At 35.5% G+C, this 19,007-nt stretch overlaps 1 protein-coding gene across 2 annotated transcripts in view; it reads left to right on the forward strand.

Annotated features, from left to right (window-relative positions):
• The window catches only part of LOC148828614 (glutamate receptor 3), a 130,482-nt gene that overhangs the window by 76,356 nt on the left and 35,119 nt on the right, over positions 1 to 19,007 (forward strand). For both annotated transcript variants that reach the window (XM_088925601.1, XM_088925602.1), the window contains exons 5-9: positions 12,118 to 12,171; positions 13,363 to 13,524; positions 16,104 to 16,271; positions 16,553 to 16,657; positions 18,606 to 18,713. In XM_088925601.1, the coding sequence (XP_088781727.1) occupies positions 12,118 to 12,171; positions 13,363 to 13,524; positions 16,104 to 16,271; positions 16,553 to 16,657; positions 18,606 to 18,713 (597 nt within the window). The remainder of the gene's footprint in view (positions 1 to 12,117; positions 12,172 to 13,362; positions 13,525 to 16,103; positions 16,272 to 16,552; positions 16,658 to 18,605; positions 18,714 to 19,007) is intronic.

Consider the following 19,007-nt stretch of genomic DNA (forward strand, 5'->3'; position numbering starts at 1 on the left):
TTGAATGCCTTCCTTTTTCAAGGGGAATATCTAATGTAGGTCATCAATGCTTGTTCTATCAACTCTAATATCAGCTCTTCGACAAAGTGGGTCATTCTATCCTAAAGTGGCTCACATTAAGGTTTCTAAAAATAAGACTTCCCAATCTAAGATTTTTAAACTTCTCAAGCAAAGACAAAGTTTATTAGCTATAAAATGAAACAAATAGTTTTTTTGTGAAAATAAATGCCACCCAGCTCATATTTATTCTGTGTGCAACTTTAATGACAACAGTTCTTTCCTTGAGCATGATGATAGTGCTTGCTGCCAGGAGTTACATTTTCTTATAATAACTGAGTAGTTCATCTAATGCATTTCCTTATTGCTGAACCAAAATCAAAGCTTACTGGAGTGAGATGGATCCTCTTGTGTCAACCAGGTCTGTCTCCCTTGAGTCTCTAAGGATAAAGCAATTATTCAATGAAATGTTTCTCTTTTGCTTAATCGTAGTTTGGGGGGCTTTATATGAAGAGAGAAAAAGTGGAACAAATTTTGCACTTAGGCAAAATGCTTTGAAAGTTGCCTGTGAATGCTAAATAAAGGAACATCATTCCTAAAACATCAGTTTTTTAGTACCAGAAAAATAAAACTTCTGTGTTTCTTTTCCAGCTCTATATGATAACGTCAGACAGTAACCTGAGATACATTTCATTCACAGCATAAGATTCAGCAAGGTTTATGAACTTAAATTCTGTTGACTCTTCTTGATCTTGTGAAGCTCTAATATTATTATTTGTTTCAAACAAAGTAAAATATTTAAATAATGTACTCATGTGGAAACATACAATATATTTTTTAAATGAAAGGGGCTGTTCTGATTTGAGCTTGCTTTATAAAATGGGTTTGTACCGCAGTCACCGGTTGTAGCATAAATACAGTGGAGCATGGGCACTATCAGGCTAAACGTATAGTACAGTGTATGTTGAAAGCTGTAGGGGTTTGGAACTTCCCTTGTGGGCTGTCTTTTTTTAAATCGGTTTAAAGGCAGCAACGTGCAGTTCTTTACAGTAAAGAATAAGCAGGCATGAATGAGTGCTTACAGAAAGAAGCCCCTGGCCCACAAGTTGTTCAAAGATGAGAAAGCAGTATGTAATCCTTGCCATAGGAACAGTTTGAAGAAAAAAAAAAAGGAAGAGCATTCAAGAGAAGCTCAAAGGAGTCAGCACAAAGCCTACAGCTCCCAATGCTGAGGTGGGGGTGTGTACTGAGAGGCTTGCTATTACTTAGGAAGAGATTAAGTTATTTCCAGATCCTCTTAACGACACGCAATTCTCTTCCATTAATAGATAAGATGAGTCTCACACTTAAACTGGTGAATTTGGTACTGCTATTAAAATGTTTTTTTTTTCCATACCACAGGACATCATTCCACATGTTTGGTATTTCACTTGGTTTTTCTCCTTCACTTTTTATTCTTCATGGTATCAAGCAGATCATTTCAAGTTGAGAGTTTTCTGATGGAATGACGTGATGCAAGTCACCTGAATCTAGTACACTATACTGAAACAGATTTACAAAGCAAAGTGTTTTGCGGATTGAAAAAAATGGAGGTGCCGACTAAAGATGCACAGATTGCCTTTATGGTATTGGCTTGGACTAGTTTGATTTAGTGATTCAATGTGAACATTTTATGTGATTTTTTTAATCAATACAGTTATATTGTTTGTATTCCTGTTATGTTAAATGTAGTATTTGCTATGTTTTTTACATAAAATGCAGACTTGAAAAACATCACCTTGATCACTTGATTTCCGTGTACAGTGTACATGCAGTAAAATCAAGTTCACTCATTCCCACATAAGCTAATAAGCTAAAAGTAATTAATTGAATGAAAGTTTTCTGCATATTTAATAAAAGATGTAGTATGTAAATAGTATGGCTTGGAGTGTCCTTCATGATAAGACAGAAAAGATTAATTGAAGTTTATTTAATACATATGAAGAATGAAGATTTGGCAATTTGTGAAGGTGACAACTTAGTCATATACAGTACTAAAGACTCATAAATACTTTGTGACTACTGGGTTGATGTTTTTACTAATTATTTTGCCACTGTTAATGAAGAGCTTTGACAGAACTAGAATGAATTTAGAAATTAAGCCATATAGGTAACTATTAAAATTAAATGGTTGTCAAAGACTATAGTTACCTTCTGCTGATGAGCAATGAAAAGGGTAATGTCTTATTTTACCTACAGTATACTGGTATGTAATTCTCTTTCCTTGTTTACATTATTTTTTCAAGGCTTTCAGGTGATGTTTATTCTTATTCCATATTTTCTGTTTAATGAAACAGTTATTTGGATTTCTGAGTTGCTTGTGTTTAGAATACAAAGAGTACCAAGTACTCATATTTGTATCAAATACTATAGTGCATAATATTACCTGAGCAATAGTCACTTGGAGCTATAATCTCTGTAGTAATGGAGGGTTAAATAAAGGGAAAATGGAATGTAGCTTGAAATTCTGGCAGGGTAGGTATATTTAAGTTGAAACACATGGATATGCTGCAAAAAAAACCAAGAGGTCAAAATAGGAATGTGGTGCAAAAAATTATGAAAGGCTACACAGGACCAGAGATGGAAAGGTATTTTGTGACAGACAGCTTTGAGCGTACTACTTCTGTGGAAGCACTGAGGTACGGAAGGATGATTTTGAGTAACAAGTACATGTAACTACAGTTGGCTATTTTAAAAGCACTTAGAAGTATAAGCTTTGTCTGGCATATTTCCTTTTCTTCAGATTCTCACAATATGAGCATTAACATCATTAACTCTATAAACACACAAACTCTATAACAGACCCAAAGGAGTTAAGATTAACAAGTTTATAGAGAACTGTCTATTTTACAGTGTGAAGTGTGATGAAGATTGCTTTACTTTCCATAGAATGATTTCTACTTACATGAATTTAGAGATCACCAGGGGTTTATTCCCCTGATTTCTGGGCTTACATAAGGATAGAATGTAAGCTATTTTTAAAAAATCACACCACAGTGGGGGGGGGGGGGGGATTGATGGTGTAGAAATTCAGTAGATTTTTAAGCTTTTCACTGTGAAAGCTGGCTATATACTGTATGGATTCAGCTGTGTGATCAGAAAATAGATCTCAGAGTTGCTAATGTATGGGCATTACAAAACTATCACTAATGCTGATCTTTTATTTGCTTCCAAAGAAAAACTAAACTAGGTGTTAGAAAGAAAAATTAAAGTAATGCAGTACATTTTTAGCCATGAAATTCTTTAGAAACATACAAGGTTTGCAGAAAGGCTGAAGAAAGAAAGCAGGAGCTTATCAGTAAGTTTACTATTTTTCTTTTAATTTGGTTTATCCTCTTACATCAAGACTTACATATTAATATTAAAAGCATTTCAAAACGGCATGACAGCAGCATTACAAATTGTATTATCCATGGTGCTTCTGTAAAGGTGAAAAAATGTGCACATTTTAAACACCTGCTATATAATGAAAGACTAATTAATGCTGAAAAAATAGAGGTTCATGTACTCTATTTATGCACAAATTTCTTATATTATGTTCATTTCTGGAGGTTAGCCAAGACATTTAAATCTAGAGGTATAAATCCAAACCTGCCAAGTAGAATCACTAGCTATGGAAACTACAACCAGATAATTAGAATATATTCTCAAGAGAATACTTGGCCTAATGGCCTCAGAGCACAAGTGAGTTTCGAGGAAAGGAAATTAAGACAGCTACTTCTTACATGTCAGGCTGGACAAGTTCAGTCAATGCTTATAAACCTGACTTCTGCACTAAATGAAGGTTCCCATTGGGCACAATTAACATGTACGTTATCTTAACTTAAGAATGGCATTACTCCTGGGGCATTATTTGTTAACTCAGTTTCTGCTATACATGCATTCTCCTGAAATGAATGTATGCTAGGGAGAATAGAAGGTCACACTGCAACACATACTGTACTGTATATTTGAGGAAAATGGCAGACCAAAATGAGATATATACTCTCTTTCTCAAGAACTTTCATGGCATAATTACTTTTAACTTCATGCAGACTCAACAATGCCCTGCATCTTCAAACAACACATTTTACAGTTTAGGTTCATATTAATGACCAGTGGTTTAGGCGAGATTGAACAAAGAAAACTACAATTCCTGAATTACATGTCAACACAAAGTGCACTCCGTTGTATATTCACATTATACTGACACGAGTCAGTGTGATCTTCACTTGATTGATGGACAATAATAAAGAAAATATTTTAAAAATCATTTAAAATGCTCAGGATGCCTATTGACCTCCCCTGTCTCTAAATGGTTAGAATATTCTGAATGACAGCTATTTCTACCTACAGTATCAGATCAGCTTTTCCATAGATGGTCAGTTTTAAAATAGCCTAAGGAAGCCTTAGCTTTTTAACAGTCATGAGAATGTTCTGCAGTCCAGTTCTCTGGATGTGAGTGTACTATTTGGATAAACATTTAGTGGTTACATGGTAAGGACACAGGGTTTTTGGAGAGTTTATTGCTTTTGCAATTGTATTTTGCTGGAGAATTCATGAATTATCAATGGACTTTGAAACATCTCTCATCTGTGTAACCAGATAAGTAGTCTTATAAAAAAGATTACATTGCTGTATTTGGCTATGAACTTTATGATATAAAATTCATAGTGCTGTGTTTTGATTTTACTGGTAAAAATGGATGAAATTCACATGTTGCGTTGCATGCGGATGTAGTATTGCGGTCATCAATCATTCATTTGTTGGTTTATAAGATAAAAAATAAGATATAAGATAAAAAATAAGAAGGCTCCACAGCTAAAACTGTGTTTCTTTCCTTTTCAGCTTGGAATAAACTTTACTTATTCCTTATTAGAAATAATTTTGCTACTTTAAAAACAAACATAAATTTAAAGGATTTAAAGGACATTGGAAATCACTTGCATGTGTGACACTGTGAAATTGGCAAATATATTTGCCAGAGAAGTTTAATGAAGGAGTAGCTGCAACAGTGGAAATGGGTTGGGGGAGAGATGCAGGCACCAAAAATCTGAAAAGAGTTGTTTGTGTGAGATATACTGTATATGCAAAGCAGAAGATGGCAACTATTATGCTAAAAAACAGCTGGGTGAAGTTGGCTTTTTCTGTTTTTTACTGTACATACAGCCCTAGAAGAAGGCAGAGAATTCAAGCAATTGTGTGAAAAGCTGCACAAATGCTTGCTTCAGAATGTCAGAATTGGTTTGGACGTATACTTCTGAAGACCATTGATAAAGTGTCTTAATTAAGTAGTAAAGAGTTTCTTGATGAGCTGCAAAGCAAGCTGCATCAATTCAACGTAGCAGTACAGGGTACAGAGAAATTCTTCTAGGGCAAATTCAGCTCTTTTTTCCAATTGGGACTCAAAGAAACGCAGTGATAACAATTGGATGTCATTCAAAAATGAAATGTCTGTGTTAGGACACTTGCTGACTGAGCTAGAAGTAGGATACTAGACAGATTCAGGGCAGAGGGAGGTGGCAGCAGGAGCAGTAGGGGCTGAGAGGGGGGAACCTTGGACCAAAGGACTAAGGTCCGTGGTTTCATGGCAAAACAAAGTGTTGGTCCATGTTAGATGCTGGGCATAGAGACAAAAAGACATTACATTAAAAGAAAGAAAGACATTAAAAACTGTAGGACACCTGGTGACTGAGCCAGAGGTGGGAAGCCAGACAGACCCAGAGGCTGAGGAGATGGAATCAAGAGTAACAGGGCCCAAGAGGGAGGAACCCAGGAATGGAAGCACCAAAGGTGTTGGGCCGTGTTGGACACCAGGGACAGTGGCAGGAGGAAAGTCAGACATTACAATAAATAGAGACATCTGTAGGATCCCTGCTGGCTGAGCTAGAGGATGAGCCAGAGGTAAGATGCTGTACAAACCTGGGGCAGAGGAGTAGGCATTAGGAGCAGCAAGAGATGAGTGATAGAACCTGGGAAAAAGACACCAAAGGCATTGGGGAGCTGTTGGACAGTTGGTATAACAGCAGAAGGAAGGGAAGCCATTAAAAGCTGTAGGACACCTGTCAAATGAGCCCAAGGTAGGACACTAGACAGACCCAGGAGCCACGAAGATGGTGTCAGGAGTAGAAAGGTTGTTTCTCCTTCCTCCTTGAATGTGTAACGCTTCTTCTGTGTTAAAATAGAGTATATGTTAACAGAATTGGTTTGTGTGTATTGTAATATAGAGTTTAAATATCAAGGATAATTATTTAGACTACTATAAACAATGGTTCTCAAAGAATAAATAAGGTATGAAGTGTTACCTTCATCCTTATATTTCACATATGCGTATGACTCTTTTCAAAACATGTTATTGGAAAAAATGACAGAGAATGGAATGTCCAGCACTGTCATCATAGAAAAGATGCAAATGGTAAAGAATATGAGATTTAAATTAGAATAAAAGTATCTTCACTCTGGAAAATGGAAAACCTTTTGCTATATAGGAAGAGAGCAGTCCATGATTTTCAGGGTAAGTGTGAGGAACAATTGTGGCAGAGCAGCAGAAAGAGATTTTAAAAACACATTGAAACCGCTAAATAACACACAGGGATTACAAGGTCTATCACAAAAAATCCAAGAGCACGTATGAGGACATTCCTATACCCTTGGAGGATTAAGCCTATGTTCTCCCTGGAGACAATTAGAAAACATTAAGTGAAACTTATTGTGCTGATAGGATTGTTGCGGATAGAATAGACATGTAAGAAGGTGAAACCCAGAGGAGGGATACAATTAAAAGAAAATCTGGTTAATTTGAGAAAGTGTCTTTAATCTGATCAGATAAATTTAAGAGGCTAAAATGTGTCTGATATAGCACAGAGGATTTGTAATGGATGACATTCAAAATGTGTAGGACACTCTAATAAGTGGGCACAAAGACTGCTGTCTCAGATAGAACCATTTAGTTCTACAACTGATCACTTCTACCAGATAATTATAATTAGGTAAGATTTACTCTCATTGGATGCTAGTTTTAATATTTTTTCACGAATGTATACAATAAGCTTAACTCTTAATATAATGTGAAGTAAATAATTTAAAAGAGACAAAACAATGTAGTTTTATTTTTTTTATTTAGATTCATATGCAGTTTTTATATTCAGTATATGTCATAATTATTTTTAATGATCTGGTTCCTGTCTGAAAATGCTGATCAACTTCTACTACTATCTACTACTGCTAAACAAGTGGTCATATCTACAATTACAGTATACTGTATATACTGTACAACATGTGTGTGTTTGTACCAGAGATGAACATCTCCAGTCTTTAAGGACCATATTCCAGCAGTCTCTTTATGCATTCCGCACATGAAAAACAGGTTAAAGGTGTTAAATTAGCCAGTTAAACAAATAATTAGATCAATAAAGCAACTAATTTAATAGGTTGACTGTAATAAAAGCCTACAGGCACTGCATCTCAAAAGTACTGGGGGTGTGTACCCATAACCTATCACCTATTGAGAACTTCATGCCTGCTGAAGAAATGTACTTATATGTAAAATTGAAAATGTAAATCTAAAATCTGTTTGTATAGAAATAAATTCTGTAGATGTAAATTCTTTCTGTAGAAAGTTTTGTTATAGAAGTCGGGAAGAATGAATAGCAGTGATATTTTGTATCCTTCAGTGCAGTGAAAATAATTCCACCAACTCTTTTATAAATTCAAACGCACTTAATTGGCATCACATATCATAGTTAAATTACTATTATAAAGCATGACCCTGCGTGGGTAACTTTCTGAGCCACAAAGCCAAGTCTGAGCTTATTTAGAGTAATGTTGGGGGCTTTCACTGAAGAAAATTCTGAATATTCTTGATTGCTTTCCCCAGTAGACTTACAGTAGGAAGGCATAAGACCCTAATGATTTTCTGTCATTTCATTCAGGAAGTCAATTTTTAGTAAGGGTTCAGAGGTAAAAGACAACAATAATTCACAGCAGTTTATAATTGGTGGGTATTACTCCAGTGGTCATGATAGAGTTTTTTTAAGAGCAATCAGAAGTCAAAATCAATTATGAAATATATGTATTTATGCCTAAAAGGTGTTTTCTTTGTGAGCTATACGTAAATGTATTCAACTGGTTAAAGTTGTGGCTATGTCTCACTGATGAGCCCTAACAACTGTGAAGCAGCTCTGGCTCCATTTGATTTAATATATACCAAGCAGAATGAAATATCTCTTTAAATGGTTTTGCTTTCTAGCTTCATGGAACAGAGCTGCATTTGCAGTTTTGGGCAGCCTTCAAAGCAAGAAAGGAACTGGGTTGTTTTGATTGTAAGACACATTGATCAAAGGCATGTTCTGGTTTACTTTGGTTTATTAAGTTCTTGGTAAAACATTAAGGGTCATTAACAGTCTAGGAACACAGGATAAAAAGACTGAGAGAGAAAGATGGACAAGGGACAGACAGGAAGACACAAGGAGAAAAAAAAACTGTGCCAGGAGGGAGGTCCTTGTTCCTAACAGCCTTTGAGACCTGATTGGACCTAAGTATTTAAACCTTCTTAAGAGAGCTTGACTTTCTGTTGTTCTCTGAGTCTGATTTCCTGCATAAGGAATCCCAAGATTAAAAATGGCTTCTCCTGGTTATTGAATGCATTTTTATAATAGGTAGATAGGTTTCCCATTCACTTTGAAGCACCCAGATTTACAGACGGAGAGATTTAACTGTACTGAAACTCTTATTCTGTTTAGTTTAGAAGGCAGGTGTATCTCTCATGTTGGCCTATACAGGTGTTATATAAGATCTTTGAATACTTGATTAGAGGTTTTTCTGGTTGGTCATGAGGTAGGTCTCTGAGACACTTTGTAAATAGAGTAACTTGTATGTTGTATGTTTTTTGTGATGTTTAGTATGTGTTATTGTCGTTACCAATAAATATTTGTTTAACCCAGTATGCCTGATTTATTACTCTTTTGCCAAAGCTGCACCAGAGAGCAAAGACTCCGTTGTCTTTAATTATACCAACTGTTCAGGTATATTCTTAGTATAGTCTTTAAAATTTGGGGGTTATGTTTATTCAATTATTGATTATCCAGTGGTAAATCTCTATTTTTGTAAATCTCTATTTATAACTAATTATATAATAAGTTCTTATATCCCAGATAGTGGGCTTACCTCTGCAATAATTACGGTTGCTACATGACACTGCAAAACTAAATTTAACAGGATGAGTACGACTTTACAGTCCTCAAGAATCATTGCATATACAGTGCTATATCCATGGACTAAAACTGCAGTTCATTACATTTGGTAAGAAACTATAAAACATATACAGTGGTTTGCATAAGTAATTACCTTTTAGCAAAAATGCCACATTTTGTTGAATTATAAGTATATCCACAGTTTTTCAAATGTGCATGGGTGGTGTAATTTTTGTCCACTCTTCCTGGAAAGCTTTTATTGGGAATCATCAATGAATAGTAATCTTGAAGTCTTACAATAAGTTCAGCCATATGTTTTCTGTTGAATTCAAGTGAGAACTTTGACTGGATCATTCAAGGACCTTCACTCCAACCACTTGTTGTGGTTGAGATCATTTTCCTATTGAACAGCCATTTTCAACCATGGCTGACTCAAGCAAGTCCTCTAGGATTTGCTTATATTTTGCACTTTCGATTTTCCTCTTACTCCTGACAAACCAGTCCTTGCTGATGAGAAGCACTCCTAAAACATAATACTGCCACCACCATCCTTGTCACCTTGGTATAGTAATAACATCCTTGGGATGATGTTAACAACTGCATTACTGTATGTGCTGTGTTGAACTTGTGCCAGACATATTGTAACTCTTTGAATTCACACCAAAGAGCTCAGTTTGAGTCTTGAAATTAAACACCTTATCTAAAATGACATTTAAGATGATTTTTTTTTTCAGTAATGTCCTTTTTTCTTGGCGTTCACCCATACAGACCAGCTTTGTGTAGCAAACAGGACATTGTCAATGAATGAATACAGACTCCAATGTCAGACATAAAAATCTATATACAGGTATCTTTCAAGGACAGTGTTGGCTTCAGAGTGACAAGTTTGGGAGGATGAGCTGATCTGGGTACTATCTTGCTGGTACAATAAGTCTTCCACCATTTAATAATTTATTTCACTGTGTTGGGCGATAATCCATAAATTGTCTTGCACCTTTCTCTGGCTTTGTGCCTCTACTGTACCACTTCAGCCCCAACCCCAAAATTCCTTGATTTTCGTGGGTTTTTTATGCTTTCTTTAACTTTGGTTATACAGTGTTACATAATGTAGGGACATTTCAACATCCAGTATATATGTAACCAATACGGTAAACTAGTTCGGATTCCAGGTTTTCATCTAGGTAATCTGGGTCCGACTCCCGATATTGGAATGTAGTGTTCTCCTGTACAGTCTAGTACTTATGATGCCTGCCTTTCACCCAGGTGGAACAGGTCTGACTCCCACTATGGAAATGCGGTTTGTGGATGTATGGTACAGGCTACCCAGCCACTTAATTGAAGCTGGTATTTCGGCTTCATTCAGGAAACAGACAGACGAGACCCTATAATTACCAACTACCAAACAGGCTAGAAGGGCCGAATGTCCCCCTCAGTTCGAACCCTGCAGTGATGACATCAGGACTGACACTTACAGTTGGCTAAATCTTCCAGGTGTATTTTCCGTGGCTCACTATGCACGTTGCTACTTGAATTTCTTTGTATACCTGAGGGAAATAATCTACTTTCACTATACACATGTAGAAACCGTTTAACTAATTTTATCTCATTCAAATAATTAATTTGCACCTGGGCTGATTGAGGGCTATAGTTCAAAGGAGCTGAATACTTATATAACTGAGAATAAGGTGTTTTTCTGTTTATTTTAATTAATTACTGTATATTACTGTACATATGCATTTTAAATTTATCCTTTTGGATTAGTTTGTATACAGTATTTGTAACATTCTTCCTTTGGTTATTACAGTACATGTACTTCACTTGTGTGAGTGTAGGCACTAATGAATGTATGTAGGTCTTATTTTGTGAAGAACTGCAAAACACAATACCTTATAGTAACCATATCCTATGCAAATTGTAGTATTTTTAAATTGTGGTAACAATATGTAAGTGGTTAGAGCTTGGGGCTGCAGGTAGGACAGTAATTGGGTCAAATCAATTGGGTGGGATGCTGCCATTACACTCCTAAAGCAAGGTACTTAATATGAACTCCAGAAAATGCCCTGCTGTATGAATGTCATTGTAAAGATGACTTATTCTCATTTGACATGTCTGGTTAAATAAAGAACATTAAAAAACATTTAAAAAAAAATAAAATAACAAAACAATTAAATTCTTTCCTGGAAAAAAAATAGTGCTTCTTCAACATTATTTTAACTATGGTTAGAACAGCAACTCAGATCCATTTCTGTTACTGCTAGAGGCCAAGACTGGAATTAGCAAGAGCAACATTACTAGGTAGGGGCAAGGAATATCCTTCAGAAGAGGAAACCTGTGTCTCCAGTAAATGTTAACTGCACCTGGATGCCCACACCACGCGATGTGTAAAAATACACAAAAATAAACTTCATAGAAGTCATTTTTGAAGCACTAAAATGAAAAAAAACAACATCTTTTAAGACTTAATTCTGATTTCTTGCAGTTTAATAAGACAGACCTGATTCCTGATTGCAGTTCTATATTGTTTTTAATGCACTGCTTCACACCAGGCAGACATCTAGAACGCAGCAGAAAATGTGACCATTTTTTCTTTTAGGTATGCCCACTACAGAAACTAACTCTGTACAAAGAGCCACTGTGGATGATTCCTTTTAAGCTAAACACATTTATAATAGCAAAAGGATTCAAAAGCTTTTACAGTTTGCCCTTTTGGTCACAGCCCATTAAAGTCAAGGTACTAACTGAATGTTCTGTCTTTTTACACCAACCATTTCAAACTAAAAAAAGAAAACATCTGAAATCACATCATGTACAGTGTCAGATAAAAGCACTTGAGAAAGTTCTGTTTCAAGACAGAAATGCATTAGAAGAAATATTGATAATTGATGTTTTTTGTATATTTCTTTCCTCTCAGGTTGTGATCCTTGGAAAGAACAGCCGTGGCTATCACTACATTTTGGCAAATCTGGTAAATATACAGCAATAAATAAAAGACTGCACACCTTTGTCATATAATGAAATATGCAAATATTTGCCCATATGGAAAAATCAATAATATCGTGTGACATTGACGATTTTGCAGACTTGCTCATTCATTAATTTGTTTCATCCCTTAGTACTTAGTTGTTGTTTTGAATAAATGGGTGGCATGATTAAAAATTGGCAGAGTGTGCCAGCATTAGTCTACAGCTATACATGTACTGTAAAGGAAATCTGAGTATAAAATTAATTGATTACTATCCATGCTGCCTATGATGTAATTTCCGTGACTTTGCGTCCCATAGCATACTCCCCAGATTAGCAAAATGATGCTTGTAGGGAAACTAAGCTAAAATCACATGAAACATACAGTACAGCAGTGACATTGATAGTGGAAGAAAGTTTTAAAATTTGCCTTTAGGGGATCCAGATCTGCCACTGTATTATGCAAAGACATAGTACTGCATGGCATGTTATTCTTCTTGTTTTAAAAATGTCATCATGAAATTATGTAATAGTAGGAATTTTAGATTTTTTTAAATTTAATAATACATCTATATGCACAAAAAATCAAAACTCAGATAGTATGAGGAGTAATAGGACAACATGCAAACATGACAATGACCAAAGCATTAGTGAACAGTTATCTCACTGCTACAAACTGGGGGTGTGGCAAAAACCTTATCTCGTGGGTTCTACACATGTATTTCTAGACCAAGGTCTATCCTTGATCCAGAATCCCATGTAGCTTCTGTAATTTCTCCAGACATACAGTACTGTAAAAATATCATGCAGTATATGACAATAGTTGTTGCCTACAAAATAAATATAATTATAAAATATTGTTTGATTATTCTCCATAAGAGAATTAAATAACAGTTTTAAACATTAAACAAATAGACTAGCAGTGTATTTCATAAGAGTTTAGTGCCTTTTTTGTAGGTCAGACATTGCAGATAGGAGAAATTCGCCACCATGCTGTTAAACAATCTGAACAGAGAGTTCTATTTGCTGTTACAGTGCCTTTAGGAAATTTCACAGAATGCGGCTTTCCATGGTGACACATACTGCATTATGACAAACAACACTGGTCCCTATGCTGTAAAAAAAGTGAACACAGTATTATGTTTAGTTATCGTCTCCTCTGTCAAGTCATTTTTAATTTCTTTCCTTTTTCTAGGGCTTCTCCAATGTGAGCTTGGACAAGGTCTTTCTCGGTGGAGCGAATATAACTGGGTTTCAGATTATCAACACAGAAAACCCAATCGTGCAGCAGTTTCTGCAGCGCTGGGACAGGCTAGATGAAAGAGAGTTCCCTGAAGCACGAAACACTCCACTGAAGGTACTGTAGCTAGGCCTTTTATCTTGTAATAGAGGAATGCTTTATAAAATAATATAACACACACCAAGCTATCTTGTTACAAATAGTCTGCACAATTATTTGATCCCTAGTATTATCCCTAGTACCAAATGCTGCCCTGCATAAAGATCAACATATCAATACAGGTTTCATAGAAAGCTGCGTTGGGGTTATTTTACATCTAGTTAGTGAATGATCAGGAACAAAATGGATTTTATATAACCATAGTTATGGTGCTGCTGTTCAGAAATGGCCCTTGTTCACAATTTTGTAGATAGTGTAGACAATGCAGAGAGGAAAATTAAGAGGAATAATGGAGAAAGAGAGTGACATTGCAGAAGAGCTGTGCAGCGTTCAACAATATTAAAATGACCAGCTTTTGACATCATCTGTAGCCAACAGCTCCAAGCACAAAACAGAACATTAACATACACCGTGAGACTGCCCATCATGCAGGGCCGTGTGAACTTTGCTCTAATCTATGAAATATTTGTGTTCTAATTTATTTGACACAAATCTGTTCCACATACCTTGATGATGTCCATTAGTATTAATGGCAGCTAATTTGCTTACTCTGATCCCTTACACTTAATGTACTTTCTGAAGCAGAGCTCTGAGAGAAGTCATTTATATGTAAATGAAAAGATGTTCATCTCTTATGTGATACTAGAACTACTCAGACATCAGCATAAAGGAATGACATTACGAAAAGCCAGGCGGAAGTAACTCCTTTGACTCCTATAAAAATCACATGGTCTGAAGAAGCTCAGAAAAGTACTACTATCCTGCTCTAACATTGATACATGCACATCCTTCAATGAACTTTAAGCTGCACCTCCTATCTGATCAGCCTCAATTATTCACTTAGTCATTATGCCACTTTGTGCTAATTTATAACAAAGCTGTTAAATAAAGTGAGTTCTTTATGAGTTTTGTGCAGGCTTACAACTCAATATTAAAAAAAAATCAGTATTAAAGTTTGAAATACTCTTCATTTCTGCGAATCTAGTCACTGTGTTGTTCAAAAAGCTTATTGTTTAGAATATATTGTGTGCATTTATTTATTGATAGTTAATTCTGGCATTGAGTCCTAACATTTAAGGTCTTGCTGTTTAAAAAAAAAGTTATTACAGTGCTAATATGCCTTTAACAAACTAGGCAGAAGCTTAGGGTAAATAAAGCATAATAAAATTCCTGAGTCCTTTAGTCGGACAAGTTGTAAATAATTAAAACACTGCTGAAAGTAAAATATGTACAGTATGTATGCTGTATATCTGTGCATTTGGCTTTATCCATAATTAGAATTGTTGACAGTAGGGGCAATTTTTCTCAATGTTTTACACTCACGGCATCTCTTTGATAATTTAGAGAACCTTGATATTTTGTGTAATTAAGCTGTTTTTAGGTGCTGTCAGTATGTCATATTTCTGATTTACAATGTTAAAAGATAGAAGTGATACTGATTAATTCTTCTGGCCATGAATACTTCACAAAAAGTATACTGTGCTAGTTCCTTGTAACAAGGTAACAAGGTGGTTAGCATTTTGAATTCCTGAATTTGATTCATAACATTTCTATAGTGTCCTGAAATATATAAATATAATGTCTAATTATGTTCTAATTTATTCATAACTGTAGCTATAATCAAGAAATATTTCTCTGCTATGAATTACTGGGATCCTTCCATCTAATGGAAACTAATTTTAGTTATCACTGGCTTTAAGCTTCTCAGGAAAAGTTGAGCTTTATTATAAAGGCATGTATTAATGGTTTGAAGTTTGTTTAGAATAGCAATGTATAACAGACCATGAGATTTAGAGCATAAAGTCCTTCTCTGTGATTCATTATATTGCCCATTCTGAAACAATCAGATTTTGTCAATTGCTTTGTTGCCTTACTTCAAAGTAGACCTCGCTATTCTTTATTTTTTATTACATTTAATTCATATTAATTTAACAAACATACAGCATTAATAATTTAAGTAGAGCTCAAGGCACAAGGTTAAATTAAAAAAATTAATTGAATATCAAAGATTTAATGTAAACCTTAGACATATTTACTTTTTCTGTATTAAAAGATGGGTACAGATTTCTAACATTTTTCTAGTGAAAGACAGATATTGCAATGATTTTTCAAATTGCCAGCTCCAGGCAATCATGTGCTAGCAAAGAACAACCATAAAAAGGAGCAACAGTTTTATCATAATAAGTTGAAGAAGGAGGATGAGGAGGGTATGTTTTTTTATTAAAATATTTTATAATGTTATAATGTATCCAAAATTATGAACTTTTATTTTCTTTTTAAGAGCAGAAGTTTACTTACCTATTACAGCAGAACGCAGCTCCTTTATTTCTGTATAACAAAGACTGCCCTGTACTTGTAAAATGTAAAGACATATCCCAAACAACTTAATTATACTTTTTTAGAGAACCAAGGGCGAAGAAAAGTCAGAGATTTTCTTATCAGGGTATAATTACCCAAAGCAGAAGCGTGTATGTCAAGACACAGACTTAGTCACCTTGTGGGACATTGCTAAAGCTGAGCTACATGTTCTGTTACAGTATACATCTGCTTTGACTCATGATGCCATACTGGTGATAGCTGAAGCCTTCCGCTACCTGAGAAGACAGCGAGTGGACGTGTCACGGAGAGGCAGTGCGGGAGACTGTTTAGCAAATCCGGCCGTACCCTGGAGTCAAGGCATTGACATTGAAAGAGCTCTAAAAATGGTAGGAAGGGGAGTGTTTCTTGCAATTCCAGGACACTCCTGGTCACATACTGTATGTATTCTTTGGCACACTGTTAAATGAGGAAACTGCAAACCAGCAAATTAAAACACCACTTTATCCATTGATATGCAATTAAACTTTGAAAACGTCCAAGTCCAAGGCAATACCTTGCTTAGTCTACCAGTTAAAGTAAGTATACCAAGAAATTACCATCTTCCTCAATATGGTATTTAACCAGGGAATATCTATGGCTTTATTTTTGTTTCCTTTATGCATGGCAGGTACAAGTACAAGGTATGACTGGAAACATCCAGTTTGACAACTTTGGCAGAAGATCTAACTACACCATCGACGTGTATGAGATGAAACCAGGAGGGCCCCGGAAGGTAAAAATACCATATTGGGTCTGAGCTCACATTCTGAGACATCTCCAGGATGAAAGCATTCTTCACATTTGAGATTAATTGCCACATGTGACTGTAAATCATATGTTTTAAAGTCTTACACATGGTGTTCTTTATAATGAGTCTAATTATTATCTCATTATTACTATTTAGTGCAGTGATCCATGTTAGTAGTGAATAATATATCTTCCCATTGTTTTCGATCCAAGTTCATTTCCTTAATCAATAGATGAAAAAACCTGGACCGGGACTGACTTATGTGCCTACCAAGAAGCCTTATTTTCCTTCAACCAAAACATTTTATGACTGGTATTTTCATTTTAAAGATCTACCAAAAAAGTAATAAAAAGAATAGAACATAGCATTAAAGCATCTGGGTATCAATGTGAGATTTCTAAATCTCCACTGATCAACAATGTACAATAATTATTTTTGTTCCTCTTGTTCAGTGTAGAATATGTTATTTACATTCCAATTGATCATATTGCACATCAAGCAAATTGCTGTAATCGTGCCTAATTGGAGTATGATTCAAACCCACCATTTAAATAGTAACTTGCCAGAATAAATGACACATACTTTGCAACATGTTGCTCTGTGTTAGAATCTGATTAAGCCTGGAATCTTTCATTCTTAGAAAGGTGGGGGAGTTTTCTTTAGGATAGGCACATTAGTGGGAAGTATATATGTTAATTGTGTATACAATTGCAAGACATAATCCCATAAGACTATGCAAATTACAATATTTTAAATGGTAATTGCAATTATCTTGCCCACCTGCTGAAGAAAGAAACAAAGATCAATGCATTTCCTTCCACTTTAATGAATAGCATTTTTGATTGCATGTGTGTGCTGATCATTTAAAGTTGTCTGTTTTTAGGGCAATGCAACAATACACAGCTTATATGTGAATAAAAACAGTAAAATTGAATGGGTCGTAAACAAGCAAACCGCTATTGGACTTGGTGGCACTGAACAACGTGAACTGTAATTTATACTTAAGAAAAATGTTTTATACAATCACTTAGCACCCCAGCACAAATATACAGTAGCTATCTTTAGTCAGAGTTTCTTACATAGCCACGTCTCAGATAAAGGAAAGAAGAAAGACAGAACCTGTCAGGTTGATGTATTATGTGATTCTTCCCTGCTGCTCACCTACAATACTGTAAGCAAGTCAGAGAGGTAGAGGAGGTTGTCAGTGTCCTAGCCTTTATGTTACAAACATTTCAGCCCCCCTACCTATGAAGTGTACCACTGTTAAATATCATAGGGGAAAATCAATTTCATAACATTTCTTTGAAAAGGTTTCCTTGGCTCTAGTTTTTCAGTGTTCAGCTGTGTATTCTTGAATTTTTGAGTGCTGCAGGTAAAATGATGCTTTGTGTTTAAATGAGAGTGCTGGATTACACATTAAAATGTCATTTTGAAATACACTTCCGTAGAGACTGAAGAGGAGATTTGTAGGATATAAATGAAAGGGCCCTTAGCTTTCCTTCATCCTTCTACAAAGGTTGTTACCACAAATGAGTAAGTTTCAGTCAAGCTCTCATTTTCAAGCTTTGAGATTTAAGAAGTGATCAGGTTTTTCACTATAGCAAAACCAGGAAACATTCCACACTACATGGGCCCCTTCTAAAAGGGATTTTAGAATCTGAAAGAATAGCACAGTAATAGCTCACTACACTGAGTTTCAGTGCTTTGTTCCAGTACTGGGTCAGCTGAGGTCAGGCACCAACCGTTCACTGTGCTTTATTTCTGGTGTGTCTTGCGGGCACAGTTTTAACATTAAGTACTGAACGAGTCAAGACAATTTAAAATGTGTGTGGTGGTGAATGCAATAACAAAAAAAAATGTGAGCACATCCTCATTTTTTAAAGTCCCCTAGGTCCATAACGACAATAAATAATAATGTTTGTGTTGCTTTCAGATCGGGTACTGGAACGAATATGAAAGATTTGTATATATTATGGATCAGCAGGTCACCAACGACACATCTTCTGTGGAAAACCGAACAATTGTGGTCACTACTATCATGGTACACTTTCCATGCTGTTTAAATGTTTCACTAATTCTGCCACTCAAGGTCAAGGTGTTGATTCTATGATTCGATACATTCTGTCCTGGGAGGGTAGAACTTGTTGATTTCTTGCTTTCCACCCACTCATTACATGTTCAAACAGTCGAGTAAAGAGTGTTTCAACTGTATCCGTGTGGGTGTCAAAGCATTTTGATTCTCCATACCAGTGGCCTGTTGTAGCAGTGACATCACAATAACGGCTTTGGTAATGGTAATGGTCACGGTAATGTTTCATTCATTTAATATACTGTA

This window comes from Atractosteus spatula, chromosome 9 (genome assembly GCF_055471065.1).
Source record: "Atractosteus spatula isolate fAtrSpa1 chromosome 9, fAtrSpa1.hap1, whole genome shotgun sequence".
Classification (NCBI taxonomy): domain Eukaryota; kingdom Metazoa; phylum Chordata; class Actinopteri; order Semionotiformes; family Lepisosteidae; genus Atractosteus; species Atractosteus spatula.